This window comes from Vombatus ursinus, unplaced genomic scaffold (assembly GCF_900497805.2).
Source record: "Vombatus ursinus unplaced genomic scaffold, bare-nosed wombat genome assembly UNPS02014837.1, whole genome shotgun sequence".
NCBI classification, from domain to species: Eukaryota; Metazoa; Chordata; class Mammalia; order Diprotodontia; family Vombatidae; genus Vombatus; species Vombatus ursinus.
The window spans coordinates 2,143,176-2,164,124 of record NW_020954615.1 but is presented as its reverse complement, the minus strand read 5'-3'; the positions used below and the strand labels follow the sequence as shown (position 1 = coordinate 2,164,124).

Here is a 20,949-nt window from a genome sequence, read left to right as displayed (position 1 = left end):
ATGGAAGGAGACCGAGAAAAGAACGAGGGAGAGGTGGAAATGAGAGTGATAGAGGAAGAAAGAAGAGGGAGGGAGGGAGGGAGGGAGGGATGAGATCAAGTGAGTTGGAGGGAGGGAAAACGACAGAAGGAGAGAGAGTGGGAGAGAGGAGAGAGATACAGAGACTGAGAGACTGAAGGAGACAGACAGATAGACTCAAAGGGAGGGCAGGCGCAGTTCGAAGAGGCTGGAGAGACTGCACCGGCGGGGAGCAGGCAGGGAAGGGGCCCCACTGGGCGGCTCACCTGGGTCTCGGAGAGGCTGAGGCTACCCGCCAGCTGCTTCCGCTCGGCGCCCACCACGTAGTGGTTTTTCTCGAAGGCGCGCTCCAGCCGCAGCAACTGCGAAGGCGAGAAGGCCGTGCGAATCCGCTTGGGTTTTCGGGCGAAGGGGCCGTGCAGGAGCAGGCTGTCCTGGGGAACTTCGCTCCCTGTTAGCAGGGCACCGAACCGGGTACAGGGGGAGGGGGTGGGACAACACAGGTACAGGGACGAGGGGAGGGGGAACCGGGAACCAAAACAGGGGCGGCAGTGCAGACAACACGCCGGTGCGGGAATGCGGAGGAGAGAGAACAGAGAGATGGGAGGCGACGGGGCAACACACGGACACGGGAATCCCGTGGACGTGGGGTCCCAGAGGAACGGGGACCCAAGCGACACAGGCACAAAATTCGCAGGACACGGGAGACAGCAAGGCAGTAGGAGATACGGGGATACAAGGGACACCACCCGGGGAGGGGGGTTTGGGAAGACAGGGAATCCGGAGGTGGGGTGGGGGCCCGAAACACGGGGGACACGAGAAGGAGGAAGCGACAAGGGACACGGCCCGCGGTGGGTACAGGAATACAAGGGACGTATGGGCAGAGCCCAATAGACAGATGAGACAGAGGACGAGGACCCACGGGGATGGAATTGGGGATACGAGGGAATCCCACGGGCATCGGGGAGGGTTGGGATTTGCACAAGGGGAAGAGGCCAGACGCACGGACGGACAAAGAGAGAGAGATGGAGAGGGTCAGCGCCTTTGCTCCCGCTGTTCCAGCCGCCCCGCTGCCTCCGCACCCCTTCCTCGGGCCTTGCCCCCAGGTCTTGGGGCACTTATCAGCCAGCCCAGCGCGCAGCTTGCTCCCCCGGATCTCTCCACACCTTGCCCTGTCACCCTTCCACCCTGGCCCCAAGATCCCACCGCCGAGGCTTCCGTTGTCCTTCGCTACGCTTGGTGCTTTTCCGCTGAGCTCTAACCTCGGGCTACCAAGAGGCCGCCCGCCTAGGCTGGACACTGATGACTAAACTGAGAGGGCGCGGCGACCAAGGCCAGTGCGGGCGCAAGGGCTGCCCAGAGGCCCAGACACCCTGGACTCACGGAAGCCCATCTGTCCTTCCTGTCTCTCTCCGTCTTCCTCCTCCTCCTGGGGAGCCGCCTCCTCGTTGCCCTCACCACAGCCTGAGCCGGGGTCTGGGTCAGGGCCAGCCCTTGCGGGAGAGCTCATCCCGAGAACCCTTAGGGTGGGAGTTTTGAGGCTGCCCCGCAGAACCGGCACTGGCGGTCGGTCAAGAAGGCACCAATTTAGGACTCCAACGACGGCGGGAATTGTGAGAGTCTCTCAGCTCCTCCACCCCCAGTTTTCGGTTGCTCTGCCTGGAACCCTGCGCAAAGGGCCTTCTGTCTGGGTTTGGGGAGGGATCACAGCTCTCCATTTCCCAGAAAACTGCTTCCTTTCCTCATGCTCTGTAGAGGTCAGCTATAAGCCCGAGGGGACACACACACACATGGTCACACATGCTCAGGTCACACACTGACAATTACACAATCACACAACTCCCAAGCAGCCAACACTCCATCATACAAAATCCCACCACCACAGAGTCACACACACGAACAATAATGATCGCTGCTATAACTCAGGTTACGAGTGGCTAGCCTCAGGAGAATCCTGGGGTGAGTAAGTTCCGGCATCGCTGTAGACATCTTACGAATGAAAACACTGCAGCTCGGCTTCTGAGAAGTGTCATGCCTTGTCCAGAGTCACTGGAACCCACGCCTCCTGACACCAAGTTCGAGGTTCTTCCCACTATGTGACCCTGACTTTGTGAATCCCACATTTACACAGCTTCCACCTCCCCCACCAGCTGTTCTCTCCTTGCCCTGTCGTTGCTGACCACCTTGGTCCTCATCCTTTACTCTTCAACAGGTCTGAGGCCACACCAATCCACCAAGAAACCTTGATTAAGCACCTACTCAGTGCTAGACACTAAAGTACACAGAAGGGGTGAAGCAGCAAGTCCTCGTTGGGCTATTGCCAAGTTTCAGGGTCCATGCCCTTTCTTGTCAGGGATGGAGGCAGAGGCAGGCAGAAAGACAGCTCAGCTGGCACCCCAGGTGATAAAGAGGGGAGGAAGGGCCTCGGGCTATTGACAAGATGGAGATTGATTCCCCCAACCTTCTCCTCACTTCACAAAAAATACTTAGCTACAGCCACCATGAAGCCGAAGGGTCCCACAGCTAGCAAGTGTCCAAGGCAGGATTTGAGCCCCTATCTTTCTGTCCCCAGGCTCTCTCTCCAGTACAAAATTCTGCCTCTTTAGGCAATGCTTTTATTTTCCAGAGGAGGAAATGGAGGGACTTACTTAAGATCATCCAGGTCGTAAACATCAGAGCCAAGATTCAATCACAGGTCCTGTGCCTCTCTGCTCCGAGCTCTGTGCGTTGTACTAGGCTAGGGATTCAAAACTGGAAGAGGATTTAGAGGCCATCTCTTTGGACCTCTTTATCTTGCAGATGAGAAAACCTAGACCCTAGAACAGCTTTGATGAGACTTGCCTAAGGTTCCATGGGTAGGAAGTGACGGAGTCGGGATTTGCCGGCAAGTCTCTGGCTGGAGCGGAGGCTTCTCTCCATCACGTTGACATGGTCACTGCTATCCTGCCCAGGGGAACCCCTTCTACACTCCACTACTGGGGAAGAGGGCTAACCCCTGTTCCAGGCTAAAAGTGTTAGTCTTTCTGTTAGACTCCAGAAGGCTCTTACCATATGGAGTCCCATTTCTCAGGGACATTCGGGAGCCAGGGTATATCCGAGTCTGTTATTAAGGTACCACATTATAACGGCATCATTTGCCGTCTAGATATTCTGAATAAGTAACTCCTCTCTGTAGGGGAATCCTGGCCCCACTCCATCCTGACACCTTTCTTTGCAGGACCTGAGTCCGTCCACTGCGGACTTCCCAGGGAGAAATGACTCCTGAAGAGGATTCTTTCTTTTATTATCAAAGAGAGGTGCTTGGGTGAAGCCTCTGATCCCCTAAATCTTATTACTGCTCCTGAAGTCACCCCATTTCTCCTTCAATTTTCATCTCCCCCAAGCCCATCTGCTCCTCCCATTTTTCCATTTTCTTCTACTCCCTCTATCCTACCTCTCATGTTTCTTTTCTCCCCTACTTCTGTCCTCCAAACTTCCTTCCCCATTTTTCTCACATCCCTTTCCCTATTATTCAACTATTTCCCTTCTCTTCTCCACATCTTCCACAACTAATTTTCTTCTTATCCCCCTCAAATCCTCCTTCCACTCCCTGCAAAGTCCTCCCCACACCCTTTCCCTTACTGAATTCTCATTCCTTTCCTGGTCCCTGGTCCTCCTCCCAGGGTCTTTTCATTTCCAACACCTCCTGCTTTGATCCCAGTTCTATGACTTTGCTATAAAGTCTGGTCATCATTCCCTTCCAGCCAGACACTATTACCCAAGTATCATAGGACCTGGGTTCACATCCTACCTATTCCCTCCTAACTTCATGACCTTGAAAAAGTTCCTTCTCCACTCTGAGTCCTAGTTTTCTGATCTGTCAAATGAAGGGGTGGTCCTGACAATCTCTAAGGTCCCTTCCAGCTGTCTATGTATGCTGTGACCCCAGTCTTGGCATATAAACTGGCACCACTAAAACATTTTTTATCTGAATTAGTTGGTCACTTCCCATCTTCAGGACAGAGCCAGACTCTGAAAGGAAGGAACTGCCAGATAGAGAACCCCACATTAAAAAAAAAAGCTAAGTGTCTTGGCTGCCATCCACCTCTCCCTTAGCCCAATACACAGCCAGAGGACAGAAGGTGGACTGGTATCTTTCTCTTTTCACCTCCTTAAACCAGCCTGACAAATAAAAAGCTCTCTCTCTCTCTCTCTCTCTCTCTCACTCTCTCTCTCTCTCACTCTCTCTCTCTTTCACTCTCTCTCTCTCTCACTCTCTCTCTCTTTCATTCTCTCTCTCTCTCTCTCTCTCACACACACACACACACACACACACACACCAAGGCAGTCACACAGCCACCATCTCCTTCCCCCTTGTCCTCCCAATAAGCCCAGTCCCAAGGCTAGACTGGTAGCAAAGGTGACCAGAAGGGTGGTCCCAAAACTATCCCTCTTTCTGGACAGAACAGCCTGCCTACTTCTGGGTATGGAGAATGCGTTCCCTCCTACTCTTCCTCCTTGGCCTCTTCTCTTGGGTTGTACTGCTTATTTGGACAGCAAACTGCCAGGAATCAGGACAAAATCTGCCGAGTCCTCCATTTCCCTCCAGCCTATTTCCGATGCTGTATGCGGATATGAATCCCCCTCCTCTCACTCCACCCCAAACTGACCAAGAGGCCAGACCAAAAGCAGCAAAGAAAAGATTGCACCCGACCCAGGCACAAGAGGGTCCTACCTAGTCCCTAAGCAGGTCATGTTGTTGGAACATGAACGTGTGTAAATATATAGACAATCTAGATAAGTTCTCTCTCTATCTCTCTCTCTCTCTCTTTCTCTCTCTCTCTCCCTCTCCCTCTCTCTCTCGCTTACTGTAAAATTGTAATGACAGAGACTGAATACAAAAATGAAAAGATAAAACCAGAAATATGAGAACGAAGTTAAAAATAATAAATGAGAGAGAGAAGGGGGAAGATTTGGTTTTTGCATGGGTGTGCATGTAAATATATATACCAGCTTGGCGTCAGCCTTCTTCTCTCTAATCTACTGTATATAGACATACAGTATGTGTGTGTGTGTGTGTGTGTGTGTGTGTGTGTGTGTTTTAAATGCGTGGCCTGTGCACACAATTACACATACATTTCTGCAGAGACACATACACAAACATGCAGGCACACACATGCACACTCAGATTTTCTCTGCTCTATGGGCAACAGAAATGCTCTCAGACTGGTGTGTATATATTGAAATGAGTCAGTAGCTGCAGAGGTACATTTAACCCTTCCCCAACAGACATACAACCTATCGGCCTGCAACCCCCACCGCTCCCTCGGGCAACTCATGAGTACACAAATACAGACTCAAAATATTGTCCGTAGACTTGTGCACAAATACTCACATACATTATCTGCAAACATGCACCAAGCACGGATACACACAATCATGGACTTTGGAAGGATCTGTGCTGAAGTAACAAGAATCAAATATCTGAGCACAGTATGTAAAGTTCATAAGTTGCTTTTTCATACTTGAGGCAGCAATGGATAGAGATCCGGACTTGGGGTCAGAAAGACCTGAGTTTGAATCCTGTCTCAGACATGAACTGTGTGACCCTGGGCAAGTCACTTAACTTCTGTTTGCCTCAGTTTCCTCATCTGTAAAATGAGGATAATAATAGCACTTACTTCCCAGGGTTGTTGGGGATTAAATGAAATAATATATGTAAAACTCTTTGCAAGCCTGAAAGAGCTATACAAATGTTAGCTGTTGTTGTTTGTTATACTTCAACCCTATACGCCTAGCACTGGGTCCAGTGTTTCAGCTGAGATAACAAGTCATGTGGACGGATCTGAATGAGTTCTGCATCATCTCAACCAGCTATTCATGGAATGGAGCAGAATTAACCTCACAATTTGTTTGGAATTTTAAAAACGTGTGTGTGTATGTGTGTGTGTGTGTGTGTGTGTCTGTGTGTCTGTGTCTGTGTGTGTGTGTGTTTAATAAGATCTCAACAAGTCTTCACTTGATATATATGGATAATGCTGGCCAACAAATGCTTTCCAGGATAAAAGCAAGATAAGTGAGGCAACATAGTATAATGGGGAAAACACGGAAATTGGAGATAGTGAGGACCTGAGTTAGAATCCCAGCTCTGACACTAAACTTTCCCTCTCTGGATATCACAGAGATGCTGAAGGAAGGCACTTTGTAACCCTCCCAATACTATAGAAAGGTGAGTTATATTATTATTATTGAGGTGAAAGCATAGAGAGTTAGGGGTTAGAATTCTCCAACATTGTCCACTCTCTGAAGTAATCAGACACCAGTCAGTCCATTTTTTGGTTCTTCAAAAATCTTGGACTTGGGGGGAAAGTGCATGGCCAAGGTAATTCCCCAGGTCTGTCCAGCTCCCCTCCATCACTTCAAAGCATCAAGAAATGTGCTAAAATGAAAGAACGATTGGGAAAAGAGGGAGAAAGAAAGAAAGAAAGAAAGAAAGAAAGAAAGAAAGAAAGAGAAAGAAGGAGAAAGAAAGAAAGAAAGAGAGAAAGAAGGAGAAAGAAAGAAAGAGAAAGAAAGAAAGAAAGAAAGAAAGAAAGAAAGAAAGAAAGAAAGAAAAATAGAAAAATCCTCATGGGCCAAAAATCCCACTCTGATATGCTGCAGAAACAAGTAAACATAGAAAGGTTCCTGATGACATGACACTATCTTGTGAGGTAAAAAAAAGAAAACAAATTTCCAGAAAAAGAAGGGAATAATATTGCCATAACCACAACCAGATCTCCCAGAAATGAGAGCAGACTATCTTTCAGAACTGCCAAAGTGACTGAGCTCAACCAAAAAACAAAACGAAGCAAACGAAAGAACTCTTATATGAACTCTTATTTAAGAATTTTAAAAGACGAATGAGATGGCTAATATGGAAATACATTTTGTATGGCTTCACATGTATAATCACTATCATATTGCTTGCATTCTCAAGGAGTAGTGGAGAGACAGGCAGAAAGGAGAGAATTTGGAACTCAAAATAATTTTAAAATGAATATTGTAATTTTAATGTAATTGGGATATATTTAATGATATAAATAAAAATATTTTTTAAAAATACAAATAAGAATCAATGGTTTAGAACAAAAGGTGGAAAATCATAATAAGGCACCAGACACTGAAAAAAAGAATGACAGAGATGGAATATAAAAATGAAGAGATGCAACCAGAAATGTAAGAATGAACTTAAACACACACACACACACACACACACACACACACACACACACACAACTGGGGAGGGGAATGCTTGAGTGTTCTACGAAGTGTAACAACTGACCTTAAAGACAGCACTTCATTAGATTTCATAAGAATTTTTGGTCCTTCAGAAAAACAGGCTGAACTGAAAGTCCTTGAGCTTTGGGACATGCAAGCAAGGGTCTTGGCTTGTCCAGCACCCCAGTGGTGCTGGGGCCAGCTGTACCAAGGTGAGAGAAAAGAGAATCCCTATCTAGAATGGGGAGTGGGGGTGGAGTGGCACTGACTTCTGCATCTGGGTCTGTTCCACTCCCAGGCTAAGCTTCTCATTTTCCTTCAGTGGCTTTAGGCTCCTCTCCAGGTTTGGAAGCTGCACCTATACTGCCACTGAAGAGGGATATTATACCACTGGGAGTCTAGGGGTTAGGGATAAGGACAGAGGCTGCCCTTGCGGGGGAACGACAAAGCTGCGAGCACCTGGGTTTGATCTCCACAGCCTGGTGCTTGAAGGTGGTAGAAAGAGCGAAAGTTGGACTCTGTTCTTCTCATTGGTATGCCCAGCGATCTCCGCCTCCTGCTTGATTCTTGACAGAATTGCCAGGGAAGAGAGGAAAGGGCTTGCTGCCTTTTCCTGTAGCCCCAAGAGGCAGGCAGCTCATGGACAGAAGGCAGCCCCCCCGCCAATACCCCTTTAACCTTAGCTCTATTTTCTAAGGGAGGCTTCTTTGGGCTGCTTTCTGGTTCTTCCATGCCTCATCGCAGCCCAGCCCATACCTGGCTCCCTCTAACCCTCTCCTCCAAAGGCTTTATAAAATCGGCAGAGCCCAGAGGAGCTTCCTTGGCAAATAAGAAATAGAAGCCCAAAGTGAAGGCAGACAGAGGCACAGAGAAACAGAAAAAAAGATGGAGAGACCTATTCCCCATTTCATGGTTTAGTCATACAAGCAGCATGTTAAGCTGAGTTGCTCGTGTCTGCGTCTGTGTCTGTGTGCGTGCGCGCGCATGTTGGTAGCTCTTTCTCTGAGCAGGAGTGTTTGCCAAATGTATTTATGTACTGTGTAGGTAGGAATACAGCTAATGAGTCTAATGTGGTGAGTTTGATCCCAGAAAAATCCACTTGACTCCCCACAGAGACAAATTCTGCCACAGATTAACACCTAACACCACCAGCCATCTCACAAACACATGTCATTCATTGGTCACAAGGGAGACCCAAGAAGAGAGTGAAGGACGTTGGTTCAGCACAGATCAAAACTTTTGGGGGAGTAAGGAGAGGGTTGGGGGAATCAATCTCCATCTTGTCAATAGCCCGAGGCCCTTCCTCCCCTCTTTATCACCTGGGGTGCCAGCTGAGCTGTCTTTCTGCCTGCCTCTGCCTCCATCCCTGACAAGAAAGGGCATGGACCCTGAAACTTGGCAATAGCCCATCGAGGACTCGCTGCTTCACCCCTTCTGTGTACTTTAGTGTCTAGCACTGAGTAGGTGCTTAATCAAGGTTTCTTGGTGGATTGGTGTGGCCTCAGACCTGTTGAAGAGTAAAGGATGAGGACCAAGGTGGTCAGCAACGACAGGGCAAGGAGAGAACAGCTGGTGGGGGAGGTGGAAGCTGTGTAAATGTGGGATTCACAAAGTCAGGGTCACATAGTGGGAAGAACCTCGAACTTGGTGTCAGGAGGCGTGGGTTCCAGTGACTCTGGACAAGGCATGACACTTCTCAGAAGCCGAGCTGCAGTGTTTTCATTCGTAAGATGTCTACAGCGATGCCGGAACTTACTCACCCCAGGATTCTCCTGAGGCTAGCCACTCGTAACCTGAGTTATAGCAGTGATTATTATTGTTCGTGTGTGTGACTCTGTGGTGGTGGGATTTTGTATGATGGAGTGTTGGCTGCTTGGGAGTTGTGTGATTGTGTAATTGTCAGTGTGTGACTGAGCATGTGTGACCATGTGTGTGTGTGTCCCCTCGGGCTTATAGCTGACCTCTACAGAGTATGAGGAAAGAAAGCAGCTTTCTGGAAAATGGAGAGCTGTGATCCCTCCCCATCCCCCTTTGCTCAGGGCTCTAGACAAATCAGCCCAAAACAGTGCCTGTTCGGAGTGGCTAAATGACTCTTGCAATGATTTCAATTCCATAATTCCAAAGGCTGGTGCAGGCCCAATCTTTGAGTTTGTGGTTGTGGTCAGGGAGCATGTGTGTATGCATGTGTGTATTTTTCTTAATCTTATGAATTTTTACATACACACAGGCTGGTGTGGATCTCTGTGTGCCTTGTGAATATGGTCTTGTTAACAGACCCTAGGGAATTTATAAGCAAAAAGGTTCAATATGCTGAAAAGTCTCCCCACCTTTGTTAAAGAGAAGATTAAAACACTTCTCATTGCATAGAAGAGAAAGCTTTGTTTTGTTTTATTTTGTGTCTCATAGTCCAGTCTCTATTTCCCGGTACTTGTGAGGCCCTGTCTAACATGTGTGTTATGAACCTGTGGTGCCTGGGCATACATGTACATCTGTGCAGTCCCCAGAGGTGAGTCTGGAAGAATTTGCATATTTTTCGATGAATAAATGTGTGTTTGTCTCATTTTTAGTGTGTATGTAAATCTACGTGTATTCGTTTGTATATGGGTCCGTATATGTGTATGACCACAAGAGTTTCTGCTAATCTTTATAGGTACGTAGGGGTGAGGCCAAATACATTTGTTTGCATGTACATGTATGTGAGTCTGTGAATGTGTATGTCTATGTACATGTGAGTGAAAAGTCTGAACAGCAAAGGTCTCTGCACACAGTAGGTGCTTAATAAAAGTTTGATGATGGATGGATTGTTTGGGTAGGTGTCTGTGTGTGTCCCATGGTTTCCCAGCCAAGAGATAGTCTTTATGGATGTTATTGAAAAGGGTAAATTGGGGGAGGAGAAAGGGGCAGACTGAACTCCATGGGTCCAGGCTGAGGCCCAATCCTTGGGCAGGCCCAACGCCTGCAGCCTGGCCAGGCTCTCTGCCCACTCTAGGGGAAAGTCACTCAGCGTCTACTAAAGCAAGGGGAAGGAAGGTCGGGTGGAAAGGAAATTCTGGGGGCTCCCAGGCCTCCCCTCCTGCACTTGTGGTGCAAGATGAAGGGAAAACAGAAAGGGAGCTGATTCATCCACACCCCGCCCCACCCCCAACACTCTCAGGGGCAAAGAGAGGCCTGGCCTCCCCAAAGCCCTAGGAAGGGCGTTCGGTGTTCCTTCCTGCACCCAGGGCCTGGGGAGCGGAGTCCAGGACTTTGGAAGAAAGTGGGCCTGGGAAGGTGAAGAGTTCCCCCGCCCCCATCCTCCCCGGGCTCACACACCACTCCATCCCCATTGGGGGCTCAGGATCCCGGGCAGCTTCGGCTTTGGGGTCTCCCAGGCCTGCAGAGCCCCGAGCGAACCCAGAGAATTGGCCTCGGCCGCAGCAGCGCGGAGATAACCTAATCCCTCTGCTCCTGCCCGGAACAAAGGCGCCCTTTGATGCACCCCTGTCTCCCGCGGGCCGCGGAGCTGGGGCGGGGGACTGGAGGGAGGGGAAGGGCCGCAGGGGATTTGCATGGGGAGCTGGCTAATGAGCTCTATGTGCCCTGCGCCCCTCTCCGTGGGTTTCTCCTCCTTTGGGAAATATAATTCATTCCCGGGGCAAACACACACACACACACACACACACACACACACACACACACACACACTCACTCACTAGCCCCCAGCCCTTCCCCAGCCTGGCAGTCCCCTTTTCGATCGCACGTTCAGTCAGCCAGAGGTCATGGAGTTAGGCAGCGCCCAGACGCAAAGCCCAGGTTCAGCCCAGACACCAGCCCCCGGCGCCTGCTAATTTAGAGCTTCCATTTCCCCAGTATTTTTGGTGCCCAGAATTCGTTGCTGTTCCTCTCCCGCAGCCGCGGGGAGGACCTGCGGGCGGCTCCCGATCTCTATTACCCGGGTCTAAGGGTGGGAGGACAGGGTGCTAGAGCTCTGGGCTTTTCCCCTTAGCTTGTTCTGATAACACCGTCTCCTAAAGCAAAGGACTTCAGGGAGAGAGCCGGGATCCCGGCTGCAATAGCGAAATAAACAGGAAATGTACAAACATGCTTCATTCGTTCGTTTGTCTGTTTCCCCCCTGAATCGAAATGCCGGAGCAAATCTGGAGCTGAGACCCAGAAGGCTCTTTCTTCGAGCAAACTGACCCGGCCAGGCTCCCTCCCGATCGGGCACAAGCCCCATCCGTGCCCGCAGCTCCCATGGACCGAAATCCCACAGATTTCCTTCCGGAGTCCCTCGGAATTAGGAAGGATGAAATCTCGGGCGTGGTCCAGGTTCGGAAATGTCTCGGCGTTCCGAACCGCCCAGGGAATCGCAAGTGTCTCAGGGTTTGGAAATGTAGCCGACTTCCGCAGCCCTTTCTGGGTTCGAGGGAGGATCGAGATCTGGAGGGGTCTTTCTCAGAGGTGGGGAGCATACCTACATTTCTGGCTCTTGGAAACGTCGTCTCAGCCCGAACTCATTTTGTTGGTTAAAGGGAAATCTTCTGAGCTTGATTAGACAAGGATGTATTTCTTCCGTCCCGGTTGTCTCAGGTCCTTCCTTCTCTCAGGGGGCAAAGGAACTCCTGGGCCTTTTCAAAGCCTCGAGTTTTCCCGGCAAGGCTCCTTTGCATCCTGGCGGTGCCGGAGCACCGGGAACGGCTGAGCAGAAATAGAACGAAGGGGGGAAAATCCCGGGGGAGCACTCGGCTCGGGAGCGAAGGATTCAGGGGCCTGAGTCCCTCTGAGCTCGGAGAAGGGAAAAGGTTGTCTTAGTTTCTGAGGCCTTGGCCACGCGCTGCGGGCAGAGAGGGAAGGAAAGTTGCCCACAAGTTTGTGAGCCCGATTCGATACCGAGGGGAGGCGACCTCCGCAGCATATCTCTCTCTCCGCAAGGCGACCATCTCCGAAGCAAGAGGACTGGGCTTTTGGCCTCCTCTTGGGGGCTCCTCGGCCGGCCCCTCTGTTCTCCAGCTCGTCCTCTTCTCCTATTCGATCTGCCTCTGCCTCACGTCCTCTCCTGCCCCTGGGTTCCCATGGGCGGATGGAGGCCCGACTTAGGAAGAAACAGAACGGCCAAACTGGCCTGCTTCTCCCCTACGGTTAGTCAGTGTGTCTGTACCTGCCTGTCTGTCTGGTTCCCCTCACCCCCGGGCCAATACCGTCAGAGAGGCAAAAGAACGCACGCAGAGAGTGGGTGAAATGGGGCAAAATACGATTTTATCGATAAGAAAAAGGTTGAACTGACGCGACCCTTTGCCCAAGGATTAGAGGCAATTATTCGGATAATTCAGGCACATAAACATCTCAGGTGGAGAAAAACCAACAGGAGCGATCAGACAAGCTAGACCCTTCTGCTCTTCTCTCTGCTTTGACTTTTCCTCTTGGGCGAGGAGCTGTTGTGTTGTGGAGCTGGCTTATGGAAGGGGGGCGGACAAAATGAAGGCAAACAACCCTGTGATTCAAAGCGCGATCAAATTAAATTAAATTAAAATGAGAATGGGAAAAGAAAAGTTGCCTTCATCTGAAATATCTGTGCAATCTGCACACACACACACACACACAGACACACACACACACACAGACACACACACACACAGAGTCCATGGATTATTTTGCCTGTATTATTAGGAGAGTTTCCCCAGGCCTCTACTTAACTTTGCTCGTGTAGACTTGGCCGCAGGACTGAGCAACAGGGCAGACCCTGTTAAATGGTATCTTTCCCCGCTGCTGTTCCCCAATATCCCAGGTTCGAGGCGTTTGTTGTTTACCAGACCGATCCTAAATTATTGCAGAGTTCTTCTCCCCCCTAGTACAGGGCAGCGGGAGGCATCTGAGCCAACCTGATCTCTAACAAAGTGAAGTAGGTAGGCTGCTAAGACAAATTACCCAGATAATTGCAGCGTCCCCCTTCAAAGACTACAACAAAATGGACCTAAGATCTTCTTTAATTTGGGATGTCCGAATAACTGAAGCAAAGCTCTGTTTTGGGCTTGGTGGTTCGGGGAGAGAATTGATTATTCGGTAAATTGACTCAATTCTTCCGCTCTCCATTGCAACCCCAGCTCAGTCTCTCCCCGGCCGCCTTCCCCTCTACTGCCGGGTCATCGGGAAGCCTGCAGACGCCGTGGTCCTACCGGGCGTTGGCCAGAGGCAGGGGAATGGGGCACGATACACTTCGCCCAGGTCACCCTGCAGACCCCTCGCCAAAGACATGGAAAAGTCCGAACCTAGACGCCAAGCCTCCGAGACCTCTCAAATCAGCACGCCAAGGACCGCCGAGGCCGCCCTCCTTAGCTCAACCAGCCCTGGAGATTGCTGGACTTTCCTCCGCAAGGCTCCGACCCCAGCGCCAGCGGGTTCGGTTGCTAATGGGTTTGTTGTGCCTTTTACAAACCAGCACAACTAACCGGCCTTGAGGCCAGCTGAAGGAAGGGGAGAGACCTGGACCGAGAGGATCCCAAAGATCCTTCTTCAGACTGAGGGGCACGAACGGGTAGTAGAACGTTCCCAGCACAAGGCTTAGAACGTTCCTGGGACAGAAATGAGCCGTTCCCGGGACTCCATGCAGAATGTTCCCTGGAGAACCTGGGAGCTCGGCTCGAATCCCCATTCCCTAGCCGGGAGCTAAGAGCGTCGCACTCCCAAAAGGGTGGCCAGATCCTGTCAGATCTAGCGGGCTGAGAGCCGACACTGGGTGCCGGTTGAGGTCCTAATTCGACGGGTCTCTCTAGTTTCTCCGGCTGGGTGCCTGACTTTTCCCTCCCCCTTCGTCCCTCTTCCAGAACTTCTGGCAAAGAGGTAAAAGGTTCCCAGCACCCTCGCCTCCTCCCCTTCCCCCAGCCTCCTCCTCCGCAGGCTTCCTGTTCCCTACCGCCCCGGGGCTCCGGAGAGCGCGCTTGAGTTCCCAAAAGGAAAAGGTGTCAGCTCCCTGACTCAAAGGCGACGAGTTGGGTTCGGGCTGCTGGCGGTGGCGGGGGAGGGGGGAAGGTGGGTCGAGACTGGGTCTGGGCAGCCCGTACGGGGAGCAAGGGCATGGGCAGGGGCAGGGGCAGGGGCAGGGGCAGACGACTCACCCTGGAAGCGGTGTCCGAAGAAACGGTTGCGCAGCACCCAGGGGTAGAAGTTGAGCGGGTCCCGGTGCTGGGCTCCGAAGAAAGAGTGCGGGTGCTGGAGATGGGAGGCTCCGAGCTGGGGGGCCGGGTGCACGGTCAGGGACGGGTGGTTCATGGCTTCGGGGAAGACGAGCTCAGGCCCGCCGTAGAGGGAGCGGCCGGCTGCGGCAGCGGCGGCGGCCGCGGCGGCCGCGGCGGCGGCCGGGAAGCCGCTCACGAACGCCTCGGCAGCCGCGGGCGTGGGGTAGTTGAGGGCCGTGGGCCGCAGGGGCTCCTCACCGGCCGCCGCCGCCGCCGGGGCCGCCAAGTGGTGGGAGCCGCCTCCCGGGCCCGGGCCGGGGCCGCCCGGGCCTCCCGGGCCGCCCGGGCCGCCGCTGTCTTTGGCCACCAGGGACTCGATGGTGAAGCCGCGCTTGGTCGCGGGCTGGAACATGGTCGGGGCCCGAGCGAGACAGGGGGCTTCTTTGGCCCGGTGGGGGGTGGAGCGGACCGCGTCCCTGCTGCCGCCGCCGCCGCCGCCGCCGTGCGGGGTGTGCGAAAACACACGCACATGCACACACGCACATGCACACACACACACACACGCTGGCTCGCTCGCTCACTCACACACTCGCTCCCTCACACACACATCCCCACCCACCCCCGCCTCCCAAGCCCCCCCCGATAAGAAAAGGGCCCCGGCGGGATACAGGCGCGGAGTCGGTGCCCGGGTTCAGTGCAGCCCCGCGCAGCCCCAGGCCCGAGGGCGCACCGATTCGGATTCCTCCTTGGAGCGGCGAGATCTGGAGTATGACTAGTCCTCGGTACCAAAGGGATGCTTCGGGAGCCCCCTCCCCCGCCGCTGCCGCTGCAGTCTCCAAAGCCCCTGAGCCCCACCGGCGGCCGCTCCCGAAGGAGAACCCCCGCCCCCGCCTCCACCTCCGCCCGCCCCCGGCCCGGCCCAAACTGCGGCGAGCAGGAGCCGGAGGAGTGAAGGAGCCGGTACCTGGACAGCGACCGCCGATTGGCTGCTGCTCACCTGCCCCCAGGTGGGGGGGGGAGGGCTAGGGGCTGGGGGAAGGGAGGGGAAAGGAGAGGGAGGGACTGGGGAAGAGGGAGGGAGGGAGGGAGGGAGGGAGGGAACCTGCGATCCGAGGCAAAAAGAGGACTGGAGTATTGCAAGGCGATTCGGAATCGCTCCCCTTCCGCCGTCCCCCCCCCCGCCCCCAATTCCTCCACCCAGTTCCTCTCCTTCTTCAGCTTCTATTCCTCCACATCTACTCCTCCACCTCCTCGTCGTCCTTATCCTCCTCTACCACCTTCTCAGGGGTCGTCCTTCTATTCCTCACCCAACCCTTCCTCCACCTCAAGGTCCCTCCACCAACCCCGAGGCTGCCAATGGAAGCCTTGGTCCGAAGAGCGGAGAAGAGTAGGACCCCAGACTTTCTCCTGTCCCCCCATTCCCCTCCTACCCTGCCCAACCCAGACTTTGTCTAAACCAAGGACCCTTGGGGAACCGAACTTCCCAATTCAAGGCGAAGGTCGCCGCAGTATCTCCCCTCAACCTGTTACTCCCGCCCTGCAATCCCTCCCCCACCCCATCCGGCTCCTTGAGCTCCCATCGCTGATTCTGGTACAAGGTTCTTGGGAGCAGTGATTAGGGAGAGGGGGGTCGTGGCGCTGAGAGTTTCAGGAAGACGCGGACAAACGTTGGCGCAGAAGGTGGATGGAGGCGGGAAAAGTGGAAGGACACCCTCCCTCTCCCGCCCTCCTGACGCCTCCAAGTTCATCCCTCAGATATACAGGCAGGCTAGTGCGCCCCGCTCCGTCCCCCATTCCTCCATTTGGATCTGGCCCAAGGCCAGGAGTCAAGTTTAGGGTGAGAAGGCTACGAGAGATCGGGGGTCTTGTTCCTAGGAGCAGAGGGAAGGGAGGCCTCGGAAGACTGGAAGCTGAGTAGCGTTCTGTTAGCAAGCATCTTTGGGGTACCCAATGGTGAAGGAAAACTCCGTGCGCACAGAAGAGGAGACTCGCCCTTCTATTCATGAAAGATTTGAAGAGGCGAAGGGGGAGGGAAAATCCCAGCCTCAGTCTCTCCTCTGGGCCAGGCGAGAGTATTCGCACCCCTTGGGCAGAGCCTTTGACCGGGTTGGGGGCAGAGTACGGCTGGTGAGTAATTTGCCTGGCTGGCTGTTGTGGGGCTCCCTCTCCCGCCAGCTCCCCAGTTCAGCACCCAGGCGCGCGCACACAGACACAGATACACACACACACACACACACACACACCCCACCGCTTCTGACTTCGAGTGCAGAGTCTGGTGGTTTTCACAAGCCCTGGGCTGTGATTTCCGAGAGCACTGAGGCGCCCGAAGAGACTGCTGGCGTATTTCAACCGAATGAGTCCCTTAGAGGTGCCAGTCCGCTCCCTGGAGCTATCCAGATTTGTTGCTCAGGTGACAAAGGTCGCCAAGAAAATGTGTGGGTACTTGGCCGACGTCTTAGGGCTTGACCGTTCATACTTCACCTCCCCCCCCAAAAACCCCCAAACATGTTTTAAAACGTGAATATCCACACACACACCACAAAAACACACAAATATGGTCACATACAAGCATCATAGGGTCACACAGGCAAACACCTACAATCAAAAACAAATGTTATTTCACACAAGCACAATATGGTCACACAAATACACATACCGAGCCACACACGAATCACACATATACACCCACGTAGTCACGCACAAACATATACGAACGATCACTCAGCCACACAGTCATATTCATTCACGCGTCACAGAGGTACATACACACTCCTTCATACACAAGCACACGAATTCAAGTCACACACATAGGCACAATCTTACACCCAGACCCAGGGCAGTCTTGGGGTCGCTGGCTGGGCTGCCCTCGGCTAGAAGCTGGCCTGGCTGTTCTCTGTATTTTCGCTTCATTTTCATTTGATTTGATTCAATTTGATACAATTGATTCGTTTCTGGCTTTTCCTTTTGCTTTTCTTCATTAAAATAGTAATAATTTCGGAAACTTTTAGCCCCGAACCTTCGCTGAGTCAACGGGAAAGCCCGTCGAGGGGCCTCATTCAGGGCCCTAGAGGTGCCTGTCCGCACTAAAGGTAGTAGGATACGGGAGCGGGGGGCGGGGGGGGGGGGGGAAACACACGTGAAGTCACAGGTTAGTGGAGGGGGTAAAGGGAGAAGGGCTCCGTGGGGGTCGCGAGAGTGGGGACGTCAGGACCCCAGCGGCGCGTCACCTCCCAGCCTCCAGACCGTCTTCTCCTAGGCAGCGCCACCCTTTCCAGGGACCTTCCCCCTGCCACCCTCAAGAGTCCAGGCCAGCTCTTGCGTGTGTCCCCGACCCGGCTCCCGGGAGCTGTGTTCGCCCCCGGGAGCCCGCGGTGCCCTCCGCTCAGCCACAATGAGGGTTTAAAGTCTATTTTCCACTCCACTGCGCTGAAATGCCCCCGCGCGGCAGCTCCGCTCCAGCCCCTTCTGCGGGCAGGGGCCGGGAAGGGAGAAAGGGAAGGAAGGAAAAGGCCGGGACCCTGCAGGAGAAAAGAAGGGGCTTCTCAGCCTCGGGCCAGCCCGCCCGCGGAGCGCGTCAGCTCGAATTCCACACCGCAGTTTCTCTACCCTAGATAGGGGTTCTTAACCTGGGTCTGGGAACTGTGGTGTGTGTGTGTGTGTGTGTGTGTGTGTGACAGAGAGAGAGAGAGAGAGAGAGAGAAAGAAAGGTGTATTTCGAGATAATTGGTTTCCCATGTAGTCCTATATATTTTATTTAAGGCATTTAAAAACTTTCTTCTAAGAAGAAATCCACAGGATTCACCAAACCGTCCAAGGCATCGGTGACACAAAAAAAGTGAAAAACCTCTAGCCTAGGTATCCTGCCATTATAGATAGATATAGATATAGTCCTCTTCCTCCTCTTCTCTCCCTCTCATGTCCTTCCTCTGTCTTTCCCTTTTCTCTCCCTCTCCCACTGTTTCCTTCTTCCTCTTTCTCCCTCTCTCTTTTCTTTGTATCTATCTCTCCTGCTTCTCTCCTTTTTTTCTTGATTCCCCCATCACTGAGCCAACAGTTCCAGTCCCAGTCCTTTCCTCTACTAAATTTTCATCACTTCCAAGAAAACAGCACTTACTCTCCCACTCCCCTACCCTTTTACTCCAACCTTTTTGCAAGAGGCTGGACCAGGATCTTGAAAAAAAGTCCATCCAGGAAGGGAGGGTGAGGCCAGGTGATCCTCCTTTCCCTAGGGGATTGGCTTCTGCTAGGTTTGTCTCTGGATCTACACAATGTGTCTCGGGAAGTCTAAATGAGAAGGTATGATCTGACCCCAAACAATGGGTGCCACCATGCCCCCTGTTTCTGAGAGCAGACAGAGACACTTAACCAAGAGGGACCTGGGTCTTTTCAGAGACTTAAGAAAGAGTCACACAGGACAGAGGAGATAAAGAGAATAGAGCTTGCACTACCTTGGGGAAGGCAGCCCAGCCTGTGGAGTGGATTCTCCTCAGCTCTGCCCCAATCACCCACACATGGTCCCCCACAGGGACCTGGGACCAGACCACCAGAAGCTGGACTGACCTTCCCTCTCAAAGGCTGGGCATTCTCTGTGATGCACATCCTATACTCAGAATCCTCCTAATTCCTACTATAGTTATTCATTGCTCCGAAGTCTGGTCTACACAGTCATTCAACTAACATTTGTCATGCATTTATTCAATAAAGTGTGGACGGAGCATTATGCCAGGACATAGACAATTTAGATCAAACAAGGAACTGAGAGTCAAGTAGTCTGTTTCTCGGTATTCTGATTTTATTCTATTTCCTAAAATAGGGGTTGTAAAGAAAGTACTTTGTAATCCTTAATTCATATATAAATGTAAGCAATTGTTATTATTACTCATTAGAATAATTTCTTTTTCTTAGAATCATACACCTTTGGAGCTGCAAGGCACCTCCCAGGTCACCTGGTCCCCCAAACTGAAACAAGTGATCACCTATTGGTGACTGTCCCTATGGCCGTAGAAGTCACTAGCTCCAGAGGCAGCCCTGTCCACTGTGGGGGGATTTCTGGGCAGTGCAAACTATTAGGAAGTTCTTCCTTTTTGTTGAGCCATCTCTAATTTTCATTCATTGCTCCATGTTCTTCCCTCTGGGGCCAAAGACAAGTATAATTCTAGGTATCAGCCCTTCAAATACATGAATTACATGAAATATATTTCTTTAAGCAAACTAAATATCCTCAGCTCACTTACAGTGCTTTCAGAAATCTTTGTCATTCATATGTCATTATACCTATTTAATGGATGAAAGAAGTAACAGTCAGAGAGGTTCATAGTATTGTCCAAGATCACACAGCTAGGATAAGTAGCTGAACCAATACAAAAATTTAGGTCTCCTAGTTCCCAGGCCAACTCTTTTAGGCAAGCCACTTAAACTATAAATAATAAATATAAATAATAAAATGGGCTTGATAATACCTGTAGTGTGTAAAACAAAAGATAAAACCTCCAATGAGTGTCTGAAAGGATCAAATGAGCTGATTAATGTATATTTAGTGCCATACTTTAAACTTTAACATGCTCTCAATGTCAGTTACTATCATTTCAATTGTCTCACATTTGTAAAGAGACAGCCTGGGTTTGTGGATAGATAGCTGGCCTAGAAGCCAAGAGTACTGCCTTGATGCAGCCTTGCTGTGTCACCGTGAACAAGTTCTTTAACCTCTCAGTGTTCTAGGCCACTAGCCCTCAAAGTGTGCCCTATAGGTCCCAGAGACCCTTTAAAGGGAGTTTCCAAGGGTCAAACTATTTTCTTAATAATAGTAAGATTTAAATTTCTAATACAGTAACTATCATTAGATATAACCCATATAAACAAAAACTCTGGAGGAGGTCTGCAATAATTTTAAGAGTTTAAAGGGGTCCTAAGACCAAAAGTTTGAGAACCTTTAATCTAGACAATGGACTGTCAGTTGCTCCCCCACCCCCCTCAAAAAAAGTGTCCTACTCCCAGGTGAGTTTCCTGTAACCAGGGGATTCCCAGGAGTAGCCCCAATTCCCAGTCTATGCCTGATTTCATCTATTTTGACTTCGACTTCATTGGCTGTTCTACTTCAAGGTGCTACCGCTCACGTTTTGTAATGTAAATTTACATTCCAGCTGTTTTAACTCTCCCCAGCAGTGTTTCCCTTGTTATTGGCTCCCTCCCTCTCCTATTTGAAGTTCCCCTTCCTGAAAGAATGTCTTGGACTAATGAGGGTGTGTACTTGAATTAAACCAAACCTCTTTGCTGCCTTGACCTCTTCTACTCCCACCCCTATCTCAGAGCTCTCACTCCCCAAGCCCAGCCCATCAGACCACCACTTTACCAGCTTCTTGCCTGGTGTCTGAGGCAGTCCGGTGCTATGGTTGAGAGACTGCACCCTCCACTTTCCCAAAGTCTTCCATTCATTTCCTCTAGATGGAAACTGGCCTTTCCCTCCTATAGAAAGTGGGATTTTAGCTGGGACTTAAAGGAAGCCAAGGAGGTCAGTAGTCACAAGTGGAAAAGGGAGATTATT

The 20,949-nt window shown here is 51.5% G+C and overlaps 1 protein-coding gene across 2 annotated transcripts in view; it reads right to left on the bottom strand.

The window, feature by feature from the left end:
- The window catches only part of EMX1 (empty spiracles homeobox 1), a 40,212-nt gene extending 25,392 nt beyond the window's left edge, over window positions 1–14,820 (bottom strand). The window contains exons 1-3 of one of the 2 annotated variants that reach the window (XM_027839917.1): window positions 14,762–14,820; window positions 14,332–14,686; window positions 285–452 (exon numbers count right to left, since the gene is read on the bottom strand). In XM_027839917.1, the coding sequence (XP_027695718.1) occupies window positions 285–452; window positions 14,332–14,686; window positions 14,762–14,820 (582 nt within the window). Of the gene's footprint in view, window positions 1–284; window positions 470–14,331 lie in introns of both variants that reach the window. The other variant, XM_027839915.1, reaches the window with a different exon arrangement.
- Between the last annotated feature and the right edge of the window lie 6,129 nt (window positions 14,821–20,949).